This window comes from Equus quagga, chromosome 7 (genome assembly GCF_021613505.1).
Source record: "Equus quagga isolate Etosha38 chromosome 7, UCLA_HA_Equagga_1.0, whole genome shotgun sequence".
Lineage (NCBI taxonomy): Eukaryota > Metazoa > Chordata > Mammalia > Perissodactyla > Equidae > Equus > Equus quagga.
Genome location: NC_060273.1, coordinates 50,746,450 through 50,764,449, shown reverse-complemented (window position 1 = coordinate 50,764,449; position 18,000 = coordinate 50,746,450). Strand labels below are relative to the sequence as shown.

General features: G+C 54.4%; 1 protein-coding gene across 1 annotated transcript in view; it reads left to right on the top strand.

Moving 5' to 3' along the window:
• The window catches only part of ERGIC1 (endoplasmic reticulum-golgi intermediate compartment 1), a 102,495-nt gene that overhangs the window by 79,404 nt on the left and 5,091 nt on the right, over positions 1–18,000 (top strand). The window contains exons 7-9 of the mRNA XM_046667768.1: positions 2,744–2,804; positions 6,921–7,021; positions 9,675–9,797. Of these exons, the coding sequence (XP_046523724.1) occupies positions 2,744–2,804; positions 6,921–7,021; positions 9,675–9,797 (285 nt within the window). The remainder of the gene's footprint in view (positions 1–2,743; positions 2,805–6,920; positions 7,022–9,674; positions 9,798–18,000) is intronic.

The following is an 18,000-nucleotide window of genomic DNA, read 5'->3' as shown; positions in this document are numbered from 1 at the left end:
TGGACCAGAGCTGACCAAACACAGGCAGGTGGTGGGCTGAGCACTCTCCACGCACTGAGCCGTGGGCAGGGCCCCAACTGCCCGTGTACCCGCCAGCCCACCCAATCCTCACAACAGCCCTGGAAGGCACTATGAACTCAGTGTGCACATGAGGAAACTGAGGCACAGGGCCATGAGTCCAGGGTCATGCAGCTCGTTAGTGGCACAGCCACTAACCCAGTCTTTGCACCACAGCACGTTCCGTCCTCCTGGGACTTTGACACTTTCAGCCCGCAGCAAGCATTACCCGCACTTCATTACCTAGAGAACGCCGCTATGGATGACCCCTTGTTTAATCCCCGCAAAAACCCCCTCAGGGATGCTGGATGGCATTTCTTTTTCCTGATAGGAAACTGGGTCAGAGAGGTTCAGTAACTTGTCCAAAGTCCCACAGCTTGTACGAAACCAGGTGTGTCTGGCCCCAGGTCTACCTTTACTGTGCCTCATCCAGTCCTGGATTCATCAGACCTTCTAGAAATTTCTGCTCTGCACCAGGCTCTGTGCCAGGCCATGGGGCTGCATGATGAATATACAATACCCTTACTGAAGCAAAGAAGCAATCAAACGTAAATGAACATGATACTATAGGACAGGAGGGCTGAGGACAAGAGAGGCCTCGGATTCTGGGCAGTGATCTGAGGGCTAGGGCAGGGTACTCCCCAGCCTGGGAGGTCAGGGAGGGCTTCCCAGAGGAGGTGACCCCTAAGGTGACATCTAAGTCAGCCCTGAAAGATGAGAAGGATTTGGCCAAGCACAGGACAGAGAAGTTCATGGCCAGCCATCTTACACATCACTCTTCTCCTACAGCGCCCACTCTGAGACACACCCAACTGGCCATTTTCATATAAAAGACCCTCCAGGTTACCCTTAGAAAAAGTGGAGCGGCAGGTGTCCACGACATCAGAATGGTGTCCCACCCGTGAGATGCCAAAGCCCTGGGAATGAGGGCTCCTTAGGGTCGGCTGAGAGGGCTCAGAAGCGTCCACCTGGAGGGGAAGCAGGGAGCTGGGCTTTATGTGGGGCGAGAGACCTGCGTTAGATTTGGGAAGGTGGGGTCCGACGAGGCAGGTTGGTGTTTTAGAAAGAGCGCCCACCTGCTGTGTGGACAATGGGCCATGAGGCAAGGCTGGAGACGAGGAGGGTGGGGCAGCTGCAGCCAAAGCCAGGGGGACAGGCCAGGGCTGGGGCAGGGTGGGGCAGAGGAGCGGGGAGGGACTGGGGAGGCAGGGGCCGCAGTCAGTCATGTGTTGCTGTGTGCCACTGGCAGACCAGAAGGACAGTGACAGCCTTTGGCTTAGGCATTGTTATGGTGGAAAGAGGATTTTCTTCAAATGTAAAACACTTAGGTGAGGTCCATCGGCCCATCTGTTGTCCATCCATCTATGCAACAGATCTTCACTGAGCACCTGCTGTTTGCCAGGCCTTGCACGCACTGGTGAGGACGAGCGTGGTCCCTGCCATGTGGAGCTTCCAGTCTAGAGGGGAAGACAGAAGTTAATCGATAATCATACAAATGAATGTAAGATAAAACTGTGGCACGTGACGGTGGGAGGCAGCGTTCTAGCACCCGTGTCTCCAAAACCACTGTCCTCTTGGGTCAGAAACCAAGTCTTCAGATGGTCAATCCCAAGGCAGCATGTGGACACACTTCCTTTGGGTTTGTTGAGAGTATGCAGTTCTGTTAAGAGCTCAGTAAACAGGAGCTGAGACCAGGATCGGGAATCATTCAGGCCACCCAGCTACTGCCCATTGTTCCTGAATGGCCCTCTCTGCAGGAGCCTGTCCCCACCCACCTCTCTGACCTCCCTCCTTCCCACTTCTCGCCCCCTTGGCATCCAGGCTCATGCCTGTGCATGTACGGCATGCCTGATTAACTTCCCACTTTCCTGCAAGTCTTGGTGTCAGTGTCACTTCCTCCAGGAAGCCTTCCAGGGTATCTGGCTCAGCAGCTCCTGTTAACTGTGCCCATAGTGACATGCCCCAGGTACCAGGTGTGCCTTGTTCTGCTTTGGATTCTCCTTGAGGCTGACCTGGTTTCCCCTCATCCTCAGAGAAGAGGCAGGATGTGGCCTTCAGCCCCACCCTACAGTAGCCCTTGCCAGGGGGACACAGCTGGGCCAGCTGCCATGAGAAGAGGTCTCTTCACAACTGCTGTGTGTTCCCTGCAGCAGACAGGGTGGGAGGCCAGCATCCCTGGGTCCTCTTTCAGTGGGCTGTGAGATCTCAGGAGGAGCACGCTGGGAGCCAGATCCACCTTTGCTTGAGTTTTCTGTGTTGCTTAATGGAAAGAGCTCAGGCTTGAGGTCAGACAGACGTGGATTTGGAGCTGGGCTCAGCTAGTTATCAGCTATGAGACGCTGGACACGTTTTGGTTCTTCTTCAAGCCTTGGTTTGCTTGTCTGTAAAATGGGCCCGTGGTATATCATTGGGGCATTAAATGAGATGACTCAAAGTTCCCAGGACAGAGTGGCACGTTGTGGGTGCTCAGGATAGGAAGCAAGCTAGTGCCTCCCACGTGGCAGGCCTGTGCTGTGTCTGTGCCCTGTTTCCCACAACTTCTCTACGAGACAGACCCCGCTGGCTCCCCATTTTACACACAGGTAAGGTCCCTAAACAGGCTGCAGCTGGCCGTCCCCCCGTAGCCAGGGCCGGGCTGGAGGTGGCGGCACCCTGGAGTCAGTCCCCTTGCTGTGTTTCTCCACAGGTCCAGAATGTCCACGGAGCTTTCAATGCTCTCGGGGGAGCCGACAGACTCACCTCCAACCGTACGTACCCCATGTCCTTGGGAACGGCCTTCTGCTCCAGGATTCCCAGCACAGCAGAGAGGAATGGGGGCACGTGGGGGGACGTTCCTCAGGCGCTCACTGTCAGCCACACAGTTAGTGCTCCGTTCCCACGGGTAGCCTTGTGAGCAAGGAGGACTTGTCCCTGTCTTACTGAGAAGGGAAGAAAAGCGACTTGTCCTGGGGAAAGCAGGTGGCAGCCCTGGGCACCTCCTAAGTCCTCAGTGAATACCAGCTGTTATCATCATTATTGTTAGCATTAGTGCCACTCAATCGTTCTTAGTTGAGATAATCACCTTAGATCCCACAGGGATGGTGGCGGAGCCAGGATTCATCCTGGCTCCACTGGCACCGTGAGAACAGGGCTGAGGGTGGCTCAGTCAGGTCTGGCTGCCTGGGCTGCCTCCCCCATCTCTCCCTCCCCCTGCCTGAACCCCTCCCACCCACACAGGCCCCACCCTGCCTGCTCCCTCCTCGCTCCCAGCACCTCGGCCCGGATTAAAGAGAGTGCCCATCTTTACATCTCAGCGGAAGAACGTGCACACCTACACAGGTGCACTCGCACGTGGGGCCTTAGACGTGTACACAGAACGGGTCCAGGAGGCCTGTCTGCAGGTGGAGCCTGTGGGATAGGTTATCTTGACTTTTCTTATTTTCTCACCTGAGCTCACTTTTTTCACCCATATGTCATTTATCATTTCTTAAGAGACATTTACTCTCCAGCAGTCAGAAATCTAAGCAAAGTGAACATCCCTCCACAACCTGCCCCCCCGGCACTTTAAGCTTTTCGTTTATCTGGGTCCCTGGATGCCTTGTCCGTGAGCAGGGGCCCCTTTTCCCAAGTGTGGATAGCACCTTGCCCTCTGACCTCTGTCCTTGGTGGTATTACATCACCACAGTTGCCGTAGGGCTTTTCCCGTGGTGACCGAGGCGTGAGTGGCTGGTGGCGGCTCCGCTGTGCTGCTGCGGGCAGTGTCTTTTCATGGAGAACGTCCGTGGTTTCTGGGTTTCACCGTCGCAGTGATGCCTTCGATGTTTATGGTGTTGGTTTTCCGTTACCCCATTGCTTCCAAGCGGGGTGCATGCCCATGCGTGCTGCTTCCAGCGCAGCAGGGGAGATGACTCTCCGTGTAAGGGCCGCGTGTCGTCCCAGGGTGGCCGTCCACACGCTCTCGCAGTTAGCATGGGCTCCTCCCCCTCCCAGTGCTGGAATAGGGTCAAGCTAGGAAGGCCCAAGTGTGCAAGCTCACAGAGGGGGTGGACAGAAAACCTTTCCCTCTCTGGAGCTGGTGACACAAGCCATCTCAGGTGGCTCCCCTGGAAAGGGAAGTGCATTAGCTCAGGCAGCAGACGGACAGAGGCCTGGCTGGCTGTCATTTCCTCAGCTCCCAAGCCTGGTGCCCTGGGCCTTTGCCTTTGAGGGTCCCTCTGCTCCCAGGTCTTCCCACGGGGGCCACTGCTTGTCATCCAAGTCTCAGCTCAAACGCCACCACCTCAGAGAGGCCCTCCTTGACCACCTGATCTAGCTTAACCTGCACTCCTGGTAACAAACCTGTTTTTCTTCCCAGCAGAGACCCCTATCTTTGAAGATACTGAGGAGTGATGGTTGATATTTTAGCTATGACAATGGCATTGTAGTGGTGATTTGTTTGTTTTTTTTTTAAGAGTCTTTATCTTTTAGGAAAACAACTGAAATATTAGTGGATGAATTGATGTGATGTCTGGGATTCACTTCAAAATAAAATGGGGGAGGAGGCGTGGTGGGGTAAAGAGGAAGCAGAATTGGCCATGTGTAATTAATTGCCGAAGCTGGGGAATGGGTACCTGGGAGTTCGTCATACGATTCCCTGTTTTTTGTATGTTTGAATTTTTCCATAATAAGATATCAAGAGGGAGGGAGGGAGTGGGAAGATTACGTGGGCCTGCCTGGATCGGGTTGGAGCCAGCAGCCCCTAGGAGGAGCGGGCTGACAGAGAATCCACGTGGATGTCATTAGGTGCAGGGTCTAGTGGGCATTTGGCAAATTGTATCAAAGGCCTTAATCATGGCCATTGCCTTTGAGTCATCAGTTCTACTCACAGAAGAGCAAGCTAAGGAAATAATTAAGAGAATGTGCAAAGATTTAGGAAAATAATGTTCATTAGTTCTTTGTTTATGAGAGTGAAAATGAGGAAGAGCATCAGTGTCTGGCCACAGGGCTTGGTTGAGGACGTTGAACGAGGCCACACCGTGGGGTGCATGCGGCCGCAGACCGTGATGTGTGAGAACCTCGCTGGCATTCCGGCAGCAAATGTTTGTTGAGCACCTCCTGAGTGCCAGGCGCTGCGCCGGGTTACGGAGGCAGATGAAACCAGCATGTGGAGCTTGCAGTCTGTGTCTTAGGGCTGGAAAGGTGTCTGTGAGGTTCAGTTCTTAGAAAAAGGTACAGTATGATCCAATTTTAGGAAAACGTAAATATATGTATAAATATAATTCTGGCAGCTTGTGCATGACAATATGAATCCACGGTTTTCTGTGGATGGTGGATTCGTGGGTGGTTTTTATTTTTTTCTTATGATCATCTGTGTTTTATACATATTTTAACAGGACTGTAGGGTGTGGTCTTCGTGAGGCATTCACCCTTTCATTCCTTCGAGTTTTTAGCCCGGGGCAATGGGCATTTGGAACACGATGTTCATTGGTGGTCTTTGGGCTCCTGGTTTCAAATGCAGGTTCTGAGCACCACCCCAGATCTGAGTGGGAATCTCCAGGATGAGGCCCGAGCGTGTGCCTTTTAAATCCTGGGTGACTGAAGAGCTCTGCGGGGCTGAGCAGAGGGGTGCTGGGGTCTCATGGGCTTAGGCTGAGGCTGCAGGGCTTGTCCCAGGTTTTCAGAGGAGTCAGGTCTCAAGGCAGTTCAGGCAGCACTGTCCTTTCCTTACCGGGATGTGGTATTGGCAGGCAGAGGCCATGAACGCCATCCACATCGCCTACCCTCTTACCGGAAGATGAGTCCAAGGACTCAGGAGTGACTCGGGCCTGAGACCAGGTTTAGAACCCACAGGCCTCAGTTTCTGTGTTGTTGTAGCTCTGTGGTCCCTGGCCTGGGATTCTAGAAGGCAATAATAGAGGGGTCCTGTGTGCCTCTTAGCATCCCAGAAGGCCCAAGGGAATCCATCCTTCCCCGGGTGACATTAGGCAGCTTTGGGCCAGCATTCTGTCAGCCTAGAGCTTGATTCTGGTTACCTCATGCTTATCAGAAGCTGATTCATCTGCTCTTCCATTCATGCCTCTGACCAGTCACCCCTCCATCCATCCATTCATTCAATAAGCATTTGTCACTGTCCACTCCGTACCAGGCCCTGCATGGGGTTCTGGGGACACAGGATGAGTAAGGCTCGATGCCTGCGCCCCGCAGCCTCCCCCATCCAGCGGGGTGGGGTAAGGGTTACAGTGGAGTGTGGCAGGGCCCGGTGGAGGGGGAACTGATCTCCCATTAATTGAAAATGGGGAAAGAAATTAATCAGTGCTTCATAGATGGAGTTTTTCTGGTTGGTGGGTCTTTCTTTTAAAAACTGAAACCCAGTTTGTTTCAAAAGTAACAATATTCAAACAGGACGAGAGGGTGTACGATGAAATGTCGTCTTTATCAAATCCTGCCATCCTCCCCAGAGGCTAAAACTGGTAATAGTGTCTTGGGGATCTTTCCAGAAAATTCTTCTGTACAGTCACACATCTAGAGAGAGTGAGTCTTCCCTGCCCCCAGTACGTGGAAACATGTTCTTCGCCCTGTTCTGTAGCTCGGTCCTTTCCACTTAACAATACCTCTTGGAGAGTGGCCTCTCAAGGCACCCGCTCTTCAATGGTTGCCCTATTGATGGACATCTGGGTCGTTTCCAGAGTTTTAATATTATATGCAGTGCAAGAGTCACAATGCTGCAGGCGGAGTCTCTCAATTCCTGGGGTCCAAGGGGAGAAGATGTAGGGGGGTCATTGGTGGTGATAATGTGGGCATGAGCCCACCACCAGTCCTGACAAGGCCAAGCAGGTTTAGGGTTGAAATGATGTGGAAGGAGCTGCCAGCCATCCCTGCTTCATCCCACTGTGTTCTTCCTGCAGCCCTCGCCTCCCACGACTACATCCTGAAGATCGTGCCCACGGTGTACGAGGACAAGAGTGGCAAGCAGCGGTACTCTTACCAGTACACGGTGGCCAACAAGGTGCGGGCGCCGCGGGGCCCAGCTGCGTGCAGTCGCGCCCTCTGCTGGCCGAGAGCGGAGGCAGCTAGTGTCTGGGCATGATGTCCGCAGGTCCCCCTCAGGAGCCTTTTTCCAGGGAGGCTGCTGTGGCCAGGCTCTGTCCCTGGGTAACGGTGGGAGGCCAGTCTCAGAGTCGAGGGGAGGAAGTCTAACCAGGAGATAGGGGGCGATTTGTTGAAGAAAGAGCAGGCAGGAGGCCTCCCCACAAGGTCCCAGGGGTTGCAGACGTCTCCACAGTCCTGCATCTGGCCGCCGGTCGTCAGGCTCAGGATCCCGATTGGTCAGCACACAACAGGCACTCTGGCTCTCGGGGCACAAGCACTTTATCCAAAATTGTGAATCCTTCTGGGCTGGCCCAGGAGCCTGATACTCAGTGATGGGGAAGCAGGCAGCCCTCGGTGGGAAGAAGAGACTGGTCAGAGCCAGCAGGATGGAATGGCCAACGATTAGTGATTTCAAGCCAAGACAGCCTTGGCTTCCCCGGAGAAGACCCTGCCAGGGGGCCGTGAACGCTTGAAGCCTGTCAGCTGAGGCCCCCCACTAGAGCCTGATGGATGGGTCTTTCCCTTTACCACCAAGATGCTCCTTCTTCTGTTCCAGGGCAGCCCAAACCCCTTAGAAGTGATAGACTGTTTAGTTCAAGTAATTATAATAATAATAAGAGTAGCAGCCATCATTTATTGAGTACTTACTCTGGGCTGGATATTATGCTAAGCTGTCCACCTCCACATCTTCTTCAGTCTTTGTGACGGCTCTGCCATTGGGACTATTGTCCTCATTTTACAGATTTGGCCACTGAGGCACTGAGAGTTGGTCATAGAGTTACATAGTGGCCAAGAGGGGATTAGAACCAGGATCTCCTCAGGCTCTGGAGCCTGGCCTCTTGATCACGTCACCCACCCAGTCTGAACAAGGGCCGTTGAGTAGGCCGGGCTGGGCTCTCTCTCTCGGGTGACTTGAGGTCCCTCTGCTCTGATCCACCTGTGCTGCTCTGGTGTAACTCTCCAGAAGGGATCCTGTTTCTTTTATTCACTGTCTGTTGGAGGGCATCTCGCTGTAACCCTCAAGTACTGACAGCATCTAACAGATGGAGGAACACTGATGCAGTCTGAGCGCAAAGAGCATGGGCTGTGGAGCAGACTGCTGGGTCAATCCCACTCTGTCACTCGCTAGCTATGTGACCTGGGACGAATCACATAAGTGCTCCATGCTTCAGTTTACTCACTTGTAAAATGGGGATGATGCCCACCTCATGAGATTGCCATCAAATGAGGCGATGTTTTTGAAACTGCTCAGCCCACAAAGAAGGCTTTGGGTGAATGATGCCTGCTGCTGCTATTTCTCATTATGCTCCTCTGTCCCTCAGCTCTGGGCTGTGACCCCGACAGTCACCCTGCCCCATCCGCTCTCCCTGGAGAAAACTGATCTTATTTTGCCCAAGGCTCTTTCCCCCGAGCTCTTGGCAAGGGCCCGGCGACCGGAACGGCTTGCTCAGCTCTCCGTGGCCTTGGCCCCAGCCTGCCCTGTGAGCAAGCGGGACTGTGCCCGTCAGGGCCGGTGGCAACCACAGAGACGGCAGGTGTCAGTGATCCCTGGGGGGAGCCTCAGAGCTCGGGCCCTACCACTTGGGGTTGGGCGTGCCCCTTTGGTTTAGTTAGGTTTCTAGTTGTAGATGAATGAGAGTAGCCCAGAGGTTTTCAGCATCCCAAAGTGCCCAGACCAGGGAGGACATGTTGTTAATTCAGCCCCTTAGCATCCTTTAAGTCCCGCTGGTGCCTCCTCAGGAAGGCTTGTGGCAGGGCTGAGCCCTCTGGCTTTCCAGTTCTGTGCGTTCCTTCTTCAAAGAACCTCACTCTCTGCATGGCCTGTAAACTCCCGTCTCTCTCTCCCTCTCTCTCTCTCCCTCTCTCTCTCTCTCTCTCTCTCTCTCTCTCTCTCACACACACACACGCACCCCCCTCAGGACGTCATGTGTGGCTTAGAGTGTCCCCTCCTCGCTAAGCCTTCCAGAGGGCCCCGGGGAGAGCTGGCCATTTGTTCTGGCCCCTCAGCGCTCCGTGTCCCTCCCTCACAGCACACAGCGCTGTGGTATTGCAGGTGTTTTTACATCTGCCTCCTTCCCTGTGACCCTCTCTGGGGGTGGGGTGGGACTTACTCCCTCAGGGTCCCCAGCAGCCAGCTCAGGTCGAGCACACGGGAAAGGGGCTCAGTACACTATTGATGAATAAATGAATGGCTTTTGCGTGGCCCCAGCGTTGAAGGGGGAAATAGGCCTTTACTCAGACTGAGCCCACATCACACTTGTCCTTTTAAATCTCTGTTCTCAGATTCATATTTTGATTCTGCTTCCAGGTCATACTGTCAATTTCCAAGCAGCCAAAAAGTTCAAAAATGGCCCCAGCAATGTTGCCATCCAGATGCTGACAGGGGAGCCTCCACGGGAAGGGGTGTGAGGAGGAGCCCCTGGAGTCTGGCTCCAGGGGAGAGAGGGAGGAAAGCCCGTTCTTGTGGGTTGTCGGGGGGCCCTCTGCAGTCCGGGCCCCGCCTCCTGGGATACACGGTTTGGTGTCTGATTCTCACATCCCCTCCACCCTTCTCGCTTTCTTCGCCCCAGGAGTACGTCGCCTACAGCCACACGGGCCGCATCATCCCCGCCATCTGGTTCCGCTATGACCTCAGCCCCATCACCGTCAAGTACACGGAGAGACGGCAGCCTCTGTACAGGTTCATCACCACGGTGAGTGGGTGGGGCCTGCTGTGGGCTCCTGCCTTGGCCCCTGCCGGTGCTGGAAGAAACAGGGTGCAGCCCTCAGGGCTAGGAGTTCAGGGTGCACACAGGGGCCTTGGACTCCTAGGGTGCTTAGAGCTGTCATCAGAAGCACATCAATGCCGATGGCACTTCATCAAGAAAATACTCTCCAGCGGGAATGCCACTAAGTCAATGGAATTCCTTAGCAGAGCTCTGCATGGCTCAATTAGATGTTCATGATTTTCTCCAGTGTTTTATTTTTATGGAAGTTATTCTTAGCAGGGTTTATCCTTTTCTGTGTAAATTTTACAGGGAAGATCTAACTCTTTTTTTTTCCCACATCCGATTCCCAACTATAGCTTCTGATATTGTCAGGTTTTTTCCTTTCTTTCCTTCCTGCCTATTCTCTTTTCTTTCTTTTTTGCCATTGTCTCCATCAAGTCCAGTGTTCTGGGGGGCAGGTTCAAGCTGAGGGCAGTTTTTTTTTATGCTGATTTTTCTATCAAGTGTACTGTTTCCTGGCCTCCATTCAAAATGTCCTTGAGGTCAGAACACCAGCATCACAGTGCCCTGCCTCAGCCAAGAGGCCTGGAGATGTTTGGTAACCCAGAGTCAGCTGAGGGGGAAGAGATAGCGTGATTGTCCCTCCCTCACAGATTGGGAAACTGAGGCCTAAAGGCCCTCATGCTGCCATACAATGCCACTTCATACTTTTAATGATTCAAGATCAAGAGTCTAGTCCTGAATCTTTCATTTCCATCTCTGAATACATTTGTATTAGTTAAGACTCTGTTACAGATGAGACAGAACTCCACATCAAGCTGGCTTGTGGGGTAAGTAGGCCTCAGGCATGGCTAGATCCAGGCACAAATGTCCAGAATAGGTCTTTCTTCATCCTGCTTTCCTCTGTACTGGCTTCCTTTTCAAATAGAATTTACCAGTAGAAAGTGCCTCTTTTTCAGTAATTCTACCCCAATCCTGGATAGGATAGTGCTGTCATTGGCCCAGCTCAGGTCCCATGCCATCCTTGTGGCCTGGAGAATGAATGCAGCGGTCCAGTTGGCCAGCCCCACCCAGATCACAAGGACAAAGATTGCGAGGGGGTGGAGTTCCCCAACAGAAAAACCAGGGGGCAGTTAGTAGAAGAGGCAAGAGTGGGAGCTAGGAGGTAAAACGGTTGGATGTCTGCGGCGAAGCCTCCATCTCCTCACCCACGAGCTAGGAACAGTAATCCCAGCTCCTCCACCGCCCGGGGCCTTGCGGGGCTCGAGGGAGATCAGGAAAAGAAGCTCTTGGCAGTTACAGAAAGCCATGTGGGTACAGAGGGTGTCACAAGTCTGGCGCTTCCATGAGCCTCAGAACAGCCTTTTGCTGTTCTCTGACCCCAGAAAAATTTGAAACTTCTAATCGACAAAGGGCCCCTAACATAAAGCTAAAACACCAGACACGGATTGGGGAAAGATATTTGCCCCACATACAAGAAAGGAATAATCTTTAGAATTTGTATATGAAGTATTCCTATAAGTCAGTAAGAAAAACTTAAGTAACCAAAAAGAAAAATGGGTCGGGACTCGATCATTCACAGAAGAGATCATACTGGCAGTGAAAAGATTCCAGAGTTCACTAGAAATTGGGGGTATGAGATTCAGAACAAGACCCAGTTCAATCCTAAAAGACTGGCAGAGTGAGAGACCTGCCGCTCTCAAGATTGGGAGGCCGCACACAGGGGAGGCCACCTCTGGCCCCTGGTGTGTGGGTAAACTGGGCCGGCCGCTTTGGAGGGAGACGCACAAACCCTTTGACCCAAGAGTCAGAATTTGTGAGCAAGTGATTTTCCCCGAGGCCCCACAGCGTCGCACCGCAGATGGGTCTTGGTACTGATTCTTACCCCTGTACTCCCCCTGCAGACCCAAAATAAGACAGAAACTGAGACACGAGTAGGGGCCTCTGTGCAGGTGTGGTCTGCTCCTCAGAGGCCCTGGGTCTGCGGCACTGACAGTGGCAGAGACACGCCTATGCCCACACCTCACTGTAGGGTTGAGAAGGCTCTTCGTGTCCCCCTTCTTGTTGCTCCTGCATGCCAGACAGTGGAGGCTCTGATGTTGAGACCCCTTGGCAGGTGGCTGAGAAATGGAGAGTCTTCATTTATTTACTAAATGTTTGCTAGAATCTACCGCGTGCAGAGCCCCTGCTGGGCAGCAGGGATGGCTCGGTTAGACAGAATCCCTGCCCTCAAGCTGCTCCCCGCTGGTGGGGGAGACGGGCGAGCACACAGAACTGCAGTCCCATCCCGCGGGGGCTCCACTGGAGCGGTGCCCCAGGCACAGCGGTGGCCAAGAGTCCCCTCTGGAAAGTTCCGAGAAGGAAACCCTGAGATGGGTCTTGAAGGGTGAGTAGACATTTCCTAGACTGGTGAGTAAAGGAGAGAGGCTCTGAGCAGAGGGAGTAGCACAGGTGCCCGCATAGCATGTCTTGTGGAGGCCACACGGCCTCTTTCCACAGGGATGGACTTCTGAGAGCTGGAGGTCCTCAGGAGTCACGGGGCAGAGCCTGTCCTCTGTCACCCAGAGGCTGAACGCTTGCTCCTCCCTCTGCCCCGTCCAGCTCCGCCTGAGCGTGGCCAGCTGCAGGGGGCCTCCTGACAGCCTCAGCCTGCTGGCTTTTCTGAAGGCCTCACGCTGCCATCCTGGTTGCCGCAGCAACCGTGGGGTCAGCCCTGAGGGAGCCAGCCGGCTGTCCCTGGCAGATGGCGTCATTGTGGAGCTTCAAAGGCCCTTGTCACTGGGCAGCAGATGTGGGGATGGTGCTCGCACGCAGACATGCAGCACAGAGACCCCAGGAGCCCTTGCGCATTGGGGTGGGGCCAGGGTGGAAGTGGAGGCACCTGCTGTGACTTCTCTTTCTCTCTTTTTAAAATCAAACACTTGCGTGCAAAGCCCCTGAACCCCAAATGGGGGCCTCTGCAAATAGCTCCTCAGAGGGGCTGCTGAAGAGGGGGCTTAGGCCAGGATGTCGTCATGTGGCGGCTGCAGGGCTGCAGAGGCAGCTGTGGGTGGGCTGGAATGAGGGGTCGGAGCAGCCGGGGGATGTGGAAGGGAGAGGCAGGTGGGGCCTCCCCGATGCATTTCTGAATATCAAGTACCTGGCCTATTCAGGGTTGCCCTTCCAGGGGTCTTATGGGCTAGAAAGGACCTGTCCATCCTGAGCCTGAGCGGAGGAACGTTCCTCCTCCAGAAAATCTCCCCCAGGCTGCCCGGAGCTCCCCTCTTTGGCCCCCAGCACACCTTGCTCAGACCTCTGCTTTGTGCTGTTCCGGAAAATTCCACCACTAAGGGAATAAACAGATGGTGTTTAACAACATGCAAGTGACCCCTTCGAAGCACCTCCTCCCACACGCACATTTGTCCCCTGCCACTTGCTGAAGCCCCTGTTTTGAGATTGCCTTCAAGTGGGTGGTGTTGACAGATTGGATGGCTTCACATTTGTCGCATCTCTTTCCTTGTGTGTTATATTCTACTGGGGGAGCAGCCAGAAGTCACAAAGTGCCAAACTGGGCCAGTATGGCCATGACAGTTTTTGCCCAACAAAAAGTACCAGTTGGTAATGACGTGCTCCCCTTGGGCAGCAGGGATCGCTGAAGTGGACACAGTCCCTGCCTTTAAGGTGCTCCTTGCCAGTGAAATAATCCCCCGAACTTTGGGTCATGCTTCATTGCTGCCAGGCCTCAGTATGATGAGCTCCAGGTCAGATCACCTCTGTGTCGCCAGCATCCAGCGCGGGGCCCGGCCTGGATGCAGGTGCTCAGAAACATACAAGGGACAGCTGCTTGAGGAAGCGATCATAGAGCTGTGCTTATTAAGCATCCACTATGTGCGGGGCAATTTTATAATTGTCTCCTTTAACCCTCCCAGGAACCCTCCAAGGTAGGTGCTATCATTCCTGTTTTATATATGAATTAGCTGAGGCCCAGAGAGGCAAAGGAAGTCATCCAAGATCACACAGCCAGTATATGGCAAGGCTGGGACTTGACCTCAAAGCCCACCTCTGCCACATCCCCCACCCCCTCACCCAGTTCGGGAGCCTCCATCTTCCAAAACCAAGGCTCTCAAGGATGTTCCAGCCACAGAACCCTTAGTCAGACACCTGGGTCATTTGATACAGTGACTTGCGTCCTGGGACTCAGGAAGAAATATCATAGCAGGAAACAAGGTGATATTGTGAACATGTGTGATGAAATCAGTCAAGCACATGCAAACCATAAAAAAAGCAAGCTGTCCGTGTCAGGCTTTTGGCTGGTGGTTCTCTAGTGTTCCTGCCCGTGTCTGATTGCCTTTCACTCATCTGTTTGGAGACCTGCACAAATCTGCCGTGGAAGGCAGCAGGTGCCTGGGGCGGGGGGACAGTAAAAGGGATGGAGAGGACACAACCTGAGAAGGGTTTCCCCACTGACGTTGTGTGAGGTGGGAAAAGGGCAGCTTTGTAGCTGGATGGCACGGCGGCCTTTCCAGAGCCTCAGTTCTTCCTGCTCAGACTTTCCTCCTGTGTCTCTCTCCCCGGGACCGTGAGCTGCAGGACGCAGGCCTGGCTCTTAGTGAGCCCTGGTCTCCGGGCCTGGGAAGCACAGGCGGGTGATGAATAGATGTCAGGCAGTGAGCAAACAGATGGAGGGGTGTACCCCTTGGTCCAGCCCTAAGACAATTTCTATCATCTAAGGAACAGAGCAGAACGCAAATTAGCGGCTCGGTTATTCGGGTTTGGAAATGTGCAAAAACCTTTGGTTCAGATCCTTCCGGACGTTTGAGCAGAGCTGGATCTTCCAGAAGGCTCTGTACCAGGGACAGTTTGCTCCAGCTGCTCTGAACACATAGCTGTGTTGGAACAGAGGCTCCTGCTGCTTGCTTTTCTGAGGCACATTCTGAGACATGTATGAGGAACGTTAGAATGGGATGGATTCTGTTTTGCAAACTGCACTTACTCGTACAGCCACACAGCTTCTCCATAAACTCTGCTGAGGGGGCCCTACTGCAGGACATTTGATAGGGAAAACTTATTGGAATTGAGAAAACAGAATATAAAGAAGCCCTCCATGGGTGAAGACAGAGACTGAGGGGGCCTGCAGGTTGGGGCAAGCAGGCAGTCTAACAGAAGAAGCGGGCCCTTCACAGCCTCCCAGCCCTAGATTCTCGTCACCCTCCCCTACGTGACAGCCGAGGGACCTTGGACAAGTCAGTGCCTCTCTGAGCCTCTGTTTTGCCCTCTGTGAAATGGAGGTCACACCGGTTCCCGTAGTGCTTGCAGGGATTACATGAGAAGGCAGAAGACAGTGCCATCTCAGGCTGGCACACAGTAGCTGCGCCACTGAGGGGGTTTTTTTCCGATGGGGAGGTGGCTGTTTTTCAGCTGCAGCCAGTGTGAAAATGGCAGGGCGAGGACTCTGCTCTCTCCCCTCCCCGGCCCCTGCACTGGAGGGTGGGAATGGGGGGTCTGCCAGACGAGACACCACTGGGTGGAGACCACCACACCCTCTCCCCCACCCCAACCCTTCCAGGGCCCAGTCATCAGCTCACTTCCATGACAGCCCCCACCTCTGCGTAGCCGCAGCCTCGGTGCTCTCATCCCAGGCTCCAGCCAGTCTGCCGCCGCTGGCATCTGATGGGGCCCCCGATTCATTATTTATTTCCTCCTGCGGCGCCCTTTCCACAAGCTTTCAAGCGATGCTGACTGGACAAGGAAAGTGAATGAACAGTTTCCAAGCACTTGGGGGACAGCAGGCAGCTAGAGAGGGGTCATCTCGGTCCTCAGAGTGAGCCCCATTTTACAGATGAGAGAAGCTGAGGCTCAGAGAGGTCAACTGGCTTTTGCGGCCAGGGTCGCAGAGCTGGGATCCAACCCCAGGAATGTTTACTCCCCCCGCCCTGTGTGATGTGTGTGTGTCGCTGCTTCATTGCACACCACGGAAAAGTAAATGGACGGGAGGGGCACAGGACTGGGAAAACGCTGGTGCTGGGGGACAACAGAGGGATTCAGCTCTCCAGCCAGTGTGGTTGGAACACGTCCTTTCCATATTATAAGAAATTAAGAGCCGTAATTAAAATGTAAGGGAAATACACACCCCCCGCTTCTTTTCAAGGTAGCCACGCTGACTCCATTCTCTCCGTGGTAGGAGGCCAGGAAGCTGGCAGAGCCACAGGAGGAAGTCTACGCTAAAGAACAAAGGGGCATTATTGATGACTTCTGATGAGAGCAAAGTAGTGTGCTTCTCTCAGACCCAGTGGGTCCTGGATATTGGATTGTCCTTGTTTTCATTGCTGGAGCTGGGGCTGCTGACCAGAGGAGCATTGCCTGTGCTGGCTCAGTGGCCCCCCTGCCACACCCACAGCTTGTCCCCCCACGTGGGGCCTGGTCAGGAGGTGCAAGGGCATGGCAGCGGTGAGGGACCAAGGGAGCAGGCATGTGGGTGCCTGGGTGCATGTGTGACAGGGACACCCTGTTCAGTCTCACAGCAGTCCTGAGGGGTGAGGACTAGCCTTCCCATTTTTAAAAGTAGGGAAACTGAGGCATCGGCAGCTGGGGTGACGTAAGGCTCGCTATACCATCCTGAGTCTCCTCCGCAGCCCCGCTCCTGGCTGACACCCCAGAGGGAGCCACGTTTGCCCCAAGCCTTGGGCATGGAGTCTGCTGCTCCTCTCCTGAGCGAGTCATTCATTCATTCGTTCATTCCTCTCGCACCCACTCACCCACTCATTCGCTCCCTCTCACCTAGCCGCTCATTCGTTTACTCGATGAGCATGTACAGAGAGCCTGCTGTGTATCAGGTCCTTCTGCCGTCTTCTCTCCCCTGGGCGTTTGGGAAAGCGAGAGTTGAAGCAGCAGGGCGGAGGTCGCAGATGTGGAGACACGAGGAGCTCCCTGACTGGCCAAAGCACAGAAACAACCTCCGGCCTAGGAGCTTTGCCCCCAAGGGATGTTCTTTATTACAAACTGTTCTTGGCACTTACCCGAGGAAGCCACCCCGTCCGTAGAGCAGGCCCTTGGGGTGCATGGGGCCTGGGCAACTGCAGAGACTCTGCCGGTGGTGCCTGGGACGCCCTTGCTGTCCTGTCTGTCTGTGAACTGACTGGTCCTCTGCCTAAAGAGTCAGGTGGAAAATGGAAATCAGGACCCACAGGCCTGCTCTGGGGAATAAGTGATACTTTGCCCATTGTTCTTGGACTGGGTCTCTGGGAGGTTTAGGGAATCTTAGCGACAAGGTTGGAGCCCTCCAGTCAACTGAAAGATGGGATCAGGGATCATTGACTGAGCACCTGCTAAGCGCCAGGCACTCGGAAGGATTTCCCACAGTGGGACAAAGTAGAGGTGGTTTTCCCATTTTGTAGGTGAGAACACTGAGGCCCAGAAAGGCTCTCCTGTGGCTGGAGTTAATCAGTGACAGCCACCACTCAGCTTCCAAAGGTCGAGCTCTTTCTGCTGCCAGAGCAGGGAAGGCCCCAGGGAAGGCCCCAGTGCTCCCCTCACCCCCACTCTGCCTGAGTCCACCCTCACTGTGTACAGCAAGGAGGTCCATGTCCTCCGGGCCGTGCACCCATGGAGGCCCGGTTCTCCGAGCTCTTCTGCGTGCAGAGCAACAGGCCGTGGGAACTAAGTGTCGTGGGCGTGATTTGCTTTATTTTCAGTTTTAGTCACTTGTATTCACTTCGGGCCCCATCCCCACGGGTCACGGAGGTGCCAACTCACCGTCCTCCCTTCCCTCAGCCCCTCCTTCAGCCTGCTCTTGAGATCACTTAACATCTGTGGTCGGTCATTTTTTTCCCCACGTCAGGCAAAGAATCACGGACGTGGTGAGGCCTGTTGTCCGGCCACCGCCAATGCGGGGCCCGAGTCCACACGCACAGGCCGTCGTGCGGCGTCATGGCTGCGTTTCATTTCCCTGTGTTCCAGACACAGGAGCTGTGGCCTTCTCAGGACGCGGGGCAACCCTGACTGACCACCTCCTTGGACGAGGCGGGCTGTGGTAACCTCCCAGGGAGGGGGTGGTTTCTGTGGCCTTCCCTATGTCAGGATCCAGGGGGGCCGCAGCCTGAGAGCACCCCGGGACCCCCTCCTCGTGACCCCCACCTGCACCTCAGCTCCCCATCACCACCTGTGGACCTGAGCCTGTCAGGGAGGCCCGAGCAGGCAAAAGGCAAAATCA